General features: G+C 42.9%; 1 protein-coding gene across 3 annotated transcripts in view; it reads left to right on the forward strand.

Annotated features, from left to right (window-relative positions):
* The window catches only part of NMNAT1 (nicotinamide nucleotide adenylyltransferase 1), a 31,477-nt gene extending 26,233 nt beyond the window's left edge, over positions 1 to 5,244 (forward strand). For all 3 annotated transcript variants that reach the window (XM_072731253.1, XM_026005055.2, XM_072731252.1), the window contains 2 exons: positions 831 to 973; positions 1,311 to 5,244. In XM_072731253.1, the coding sequence (XP_072587354.1) occupies positions 831 to 973; positions 1,311 to 1,711 (544 nt within the window). In that variant the 3' untranslated portion in view covers positions 1,712 to 5,244. The remainder of the gene's footprint in view (positions 1 to 830; positions 974 to 1,310) is intronic.
* The last annotated feature ends 756 nt before the right edge of the window (positions 5,245 to 6,000 follow it).

The raw sequence follows: 6,000 nt of genomic DNA on the forward strand, positions 1-6,000 counted from the left end.
CCCCAAATTGGGCTCCCTGCTCAGTGGGGAGCCTACTTCTCCCTCTGTCTTTATCCCCTGCTCATGCTCTCTCTCTCAAATAAATAAATAAAAATCTTGAAAAAAAAAAAAAAAAAGAATGCCTCCTATGTCCCAGGGAGTCTACCAGTAGCTGGAGTTGCAGCTCTAAGCCTTCACTTCCCTCCACTATTGGAATAATAATAACAATAATGGTATTTATGGCACGGGATATTGAGAAAATTTAATCAAATAATCCATGCAAAGGACTTAGTGTAATGCTTAGCACATAGTAAATAACTAATGTTAACTCTTGTTATTATGGAACACACATAAAGCTTAGAATAGTAATAGCTACCATCTGTTGTGCTCCCAGGATCTCCTTGCTTTCTGTTTCTGACAGCCAGTCCACAGCACTGCTGGCCAGTATCCATGCTGACCTGGTGGTACTGGGGACTGGTAAGCATCCCTTCTGACCGGTCAGGCATCAGGTGTACCTGTGGTTAAATTTTTAAAATTTTTTTATTATTTTTTAAAGATTGTATTTATTTATTCATGAGAGACACACACAGAGAGAGGGGCAGAGACACAGGCAGAGGGAGAAGCAGGCTCCATGCAGGGAGCCCGATGTGGGACTCGATCCCGGGTCTCCAGGATCAGGCCCCAGGCTGAAGGGGTGCTAAACCGCTGAGCCACCCAGGCTGCCCTGGTTAAATGTTTTTCATATCACACAGCATTTAACTCTGGGTCAGAGGCTCTCAGACATCTCCAGAAGGACAGTATTTTAGCTGAACATTGTGAGAAGAGAAATGTTATATTGCCTTGTTTTATAGACACCATCAAGAGAAACTAGAGGCCGGGAGCTGTGATCACCAGCAGGATTCACCTGTGCGGGGAAGGCCTGGACAGAAAAGGAAGTGGGCTGAACAGAGACAAGATTTTAGTCAAAAGAAATCGCTAGAGCCAAAAACAAAAGGTCTGTAGGTTTCATCAGACTTACCAACTACAGTAGATAAGATTCTAGAGCTGAGCAAGCCCCTTTGTATTTTCATATTCAGTGTGTATGAGTGCCCACTAAATGCCCCTAGTTAGTTTTGTGAATGGAGGGAGGGAAGGAGAGGAGAGGGCACCTTGAGCTTATTTCTCCTGCAGTGGTCCTTAACTTTTGCATGTCCTAAATCTCTTCTGGGAATCTGATTCTGATCAGGTGGGATCTATGAACCCTGTAGCCAGAAAAACACACTGCTGTGTTCATTTTGGTGCAGGGAGTTACTAGCAAAGCAGACCCTGAAGCTGTGTCTTCTTTTTCCCAGATGTGCCAAAGGTAAAGCTGCTGTGTGGGGCAGATCTACTGGAGTCCTTTGGCGTGCCCAATCTGTGGAAAAGTGAGGATATCACCCAAATTGTGGGAGACTATGGACTTGTATGTATTACTCGGGCTGGAAATGATGCTCAGAAATTCATCTATGAATCCGATGCACTGTGGCAGCATCGGAACAACATTCACCTGGTAAATGAATGGATCACCAATGACATCTCCTCCACAAAGATCCGGCGAGCTCTCAGAAGGGGCCAGAGCATTCGCTACTTGGTACCAGACCTTGTCCAGGAGTATATTGAAAAGCATGATCTGTATAGCTGTGAGAGTGAAGAAAGGAATGTCGGGGTCATCCTGGCTCCTTTGCAGAGAAACACTGCAGAAGCTAACTCATAAATCCTACAGCATGATATTTTGGACTTTGAGTCCAAAATAGTTTGGTAAAGATCAGTTTTATAGTAGATTAAAATCAGGTTTATAATTTATTGGAAATTCCTAAGATGAATGTTTTCAATATAGTCTCTGGGTGGCTCAGTTGGTTGAGTGTCTAACTCTTGATTTCGGCTTGGATTGTGATCTCCAGGTCATAGGATTGAGCCTGGCATCGGGCTCTGTGCTCAGCATGGAGGTTGGTTCATATCCTCTCTCCCTTTCGCTCCTGCTCACTCTCTCTCAAATAAATAAATAAAACCTAAAAATAAAAAAATAAAAACCTATTTAAAATCCCTACTTTAGTTGTTTTTTTTTTTAAGATTTTATTTATTTATTCATGACAGACAGAGAGAGAGAGAGAGGCAGAGACACGGGCAGAGGGAGAAGCAGGCTCCATGCAGGAAGTCCAATGTGGGACTTGATCCCAGGACTCCAGGATCACGCCCTGGGCCGAAGGCAGGCGCCAAACCATTGAGCCACCCAGGCTGCCCCCCAATTTAGTTTTTTTTTTTTTTTTGAAGATTTTATTTATTTACTCGTGAGAGACAGAGAGAGAGGCAGAGACACAGGCAGAGGGAGAAGCAGGCATCATACAGAGAGCCTGACGTGGGACTCGATCCAGGGTCCCCAGGATCACGCCCTGGGCTACAGGCGGTGCTAAACCGCTGTGCCACCAGGGCTGCCCCCCAATTTAGTTTTAAAGGAAATTAGCCTTTTACGAATGCCTGCATTCTTCACCAATGGTGGCCAAGGAAATAATTCTAAAAATAGTGATCTTGTAAAATCCACCATGACCAGTCATCTTCAGCTGTGCAAAATACAGGTTGTGAATGTGCCTGGCAGAAACTTGACGCTAATGGTTCTGTCTCTTTGGCGCACATCAGTTAAGCTTTGCCAAGACACATCTGCCTGGAGCTCCACCTTTGGAGACTTGGAGAAAGGTCCAAGCCCTCAAATGTTCAGAAAGGTACACCAGTATTTCTGCTCCCCACGCGAGAGGTAGAGAAACAGTCTGGGTGCCGGTAACGGGGAATTGTGATTCTTTCATAAACTAAAGCATAAAAGTTTGGTAAAACCAGTGGTAATTTAAAATCAGGTTACACGTTATGGGTTTCGTCTTAGCACAGCCTCTTGTGGCTCTGGTTATCTGCCATCTTGCTGTCTTCAGGAACCGCTTCAGAAATGACATCATGCTACCTGGAACAGAGAGAACCACAGAGAGTGAGGGATCTTATGCAAGGATTTTATTAAGTTTCAGTGTTCTTGGCCTTTCTTGATAGCTTAATAGTAAAAAGATGAGTGAAGATCCTACAAACATGAGAAATGCCACACTGGATGAGCTCACATTTCCTCCAACTCAGAATTTGAAGCACTGAAAATGGCTGGTTGAAAGAACTCTCTATGATCTCAGTCCAAAATTTTCTCGAGTTTCTGAAGAGCCCTGCTGTTTTTGTTCCAGTTCACTGTGAATCTGCCATTTGTAAATTTAAGCAGAAAAAGTTTCTACTTTCTTACACTTTTTCCCTTTTACGTGACAAACACAAGTTTGTTACATGGTTGGATGCTGATTAAAATTCTGTGAAAGTTTTACCAATTGGTAAGGCAAAAGAACCAGAAATAGCTTTTATAGAATAGCTTTATGATCCATGAAAAATCATGTGGTAGAAAGAGGACTTAAGTTAAATTCCTCATGAAAATATAATACTTTTTGCAATTTATATTTCATACCTACATCATTCTAGATGAAGGGTTTATGACTTGAAGGAAAAAGTACTTAAAATTGTGCAGTTGTATGGTCAAATGTGAACACGCAGTTTGAAAAGAGAAGGAGTGAAAGTGGCCAGCATCCATTCTACAGCCATTGACCTACTCTTACTGAGGCCAACAGGCCAGCCTCCTAAAGCCCAGGAGGGTTGCAGAGCCTGGCACCAGTAGGCTTCAGTCTACTGATGGAGTGACAAGTTGGAGTCTCTGATCAGAGAGATGAGGGTCATTTCTCCCCCTCCTGAGCTTTTTGGAGTTGAGAGTTGAAGCAGTATTGAAAAAGAACCATCTAGAAGTAGATGAAGCTACCTAAGTGTAACTTTGATTTTTTTTCTCCTGGAAAACTGCACTTAGTTCACCTGATGTATGTACAGAGTGCAAAAGGCTTCCAATGCTATAAACTTCTATTTATTTTGTAGAAATTTCTCTTATACCATGGTGCCTTCCTACCTAGAAGGGCCCACCCTGCTCAGCTGTGAGTATATGACCTCTGGACCCACTGGGTAAAGCGTTTGGGGACCTCCCAGGAGACTTGATAATAGTGAAATGATCCTATTGTGCTATTTATGGATCAATACCTTTGTACATGGAATGGGCTGCTTTTAGCTTTTTGTCTTAGTACCAAGGATGCTGCTAATGCCACAACATAATAAGTTTTGGGTGACCTCAAGGACAGAATTTCCTGTTTTGATAGTGGAAATTAGAACAATGAACTTCACAGGGGAATAAATATTAATAGTTGTTGTGACTTCCATTGAGGAAGAGGGAAATATGCCACTATATTTCCTATTATGGCTTTTTCATAATTTGCTTTTGTAATGTGAATTTTGGGTTTAGGAAATGTGTAAAGCTGGTATTTTGTGTGTTTGATGCTCGTGTTTTATATGTGTTATACTCCTTTACCCCTTACATTGCATAATTTGAATGCAGCCAAGGAACAAAAGTCCTTTACTGGCAGCTTAATTCAGCTGAATACACATCTGGAGAGATTTTTTTTGTTGTTTACCTGTTTAGGGGACAAGTGTGAACAGTAAACCATTTAGATGAGAGGAGTGGGTTCTCCTGGTGATCAGGGTAGAGAGATTGAGCCACAGGTGTGATTTAGGCTCATCTTCTTGTATCAAAGGATGTTCTCTTTTTTTTTCTGATATCTCAAGGGTCTCCCTGCAGGGTGGAAGGAAGCATTCCATCAGTGTCAGCATGTACGGTAGTTTTCTTTTTTCTTACCCCAATGTCTGATTCATTTCTGTCAGAGGCCAGAAGTCACTATGTTGTGAAATGGTGTGGCACCCAGAAGTAAATTTTAACCATTTGGATAATCAGTGGATAACAGGACATCCATTCCACTGCCATCCTCATACTTGTTCCCACAGGCCTTGTGATCTAGAACATTCACTGTGGCATCCACCCAACTGTGAGGCTGTACAGTGTCTGTCTCTGAAATCTGTACCTGGTTTACCAGTGGTGCTGTTTGATCTTCACAATGCCAACACTTACTGAGCACTTATGATGTGTGGGGCGTGTAAGTCATAAAGAAACTAAGCACAATTAGTTGATTGGTGTAAATGCCAAACCCTGAGGCTTAAGTGAGCAGTATGTCTTCTGAGCCTGCATTCTTAACCTCTTTATGCCTTACATAACATCTTACTTTTCAAAGAATGAAGTTTTAGTCACATCTTGAAATTTTCATCACCCCAAATGGATGAGTACAAATAAAGAAAACTTTGAACATATGATAGTCTGATGGTGACGTGTGATGTGTCTGTCCACACAGAAGGACCAAGTGGAACCTGCCTGATGTACCAATTCCTTGGAATAGGAGAAGTGAATGCCCAGGAGGAGGAGGTGTTAGGAGCCCTAGTTCACTCTTCATTAGCAAAAAGAAAGAAAGAAAGAAAGAAAGAAAGAAAGAAAGAAAGAAAGAAAGAAAATGCACCCAGATCCATGAGGGTGCATATGAAATGTGATCGACCTGATGGAGAATTGGCACTGGCTCCTCACCATACTGGCTTCTCACCACTCTGAGCTGCCACCTGTCCCTTCTCTTCTGTGTGACCAGGAAGCATATCTTGGAACAGTATTATGTGAAGTACCAAGGGGAGCACACAAGTACAATATAGTCTCTGCTGCCAGGTTGTCTACAGCTAGGTGGCAAGAAAAACAAGACTAGAGTTTGAGCAAGGAACTCTCCAGAATCCTGAACCCATCACGTTTCCTAAACATGAGCACCCTTGGGCCCTGGAAGTCAAGAAACCAGGGTGGAGAGCACTCCAGGAGGAGCTCCTTACACTGAATTCTTTGTCATTTATCTGAAGGTCAAGGAGTCCTGTTTCTGTTCTGTTTGGGGGGCTTTTGTTTTTCCAGCTTGGGTAGCCTTAGGTAGGAGGAACAACCCACGAGGAAGTACAGAGAACAGGCCTGCCTCTCACTATATGTTACAACAATTGCTCTCAGGTTGGCAGGATCTGAGGAGCGGAGGACAGTCAAGA

The sequence above is a fragment of the Vulpes vulpes genome, chromosome 12 (assembly GCF_048418805.1).
Source record: "Vulpes vulpes isolate BD-2025 chromosome 12, VulVul3, whole genome shotgun sequence".
Taxonomy (NCBI): domain Eukaryota; kingdom Metazoa; phylum Chordata; class Mammalia; order Carnivora; family Canidae; genus Vulpes; species Vulpes vulpes.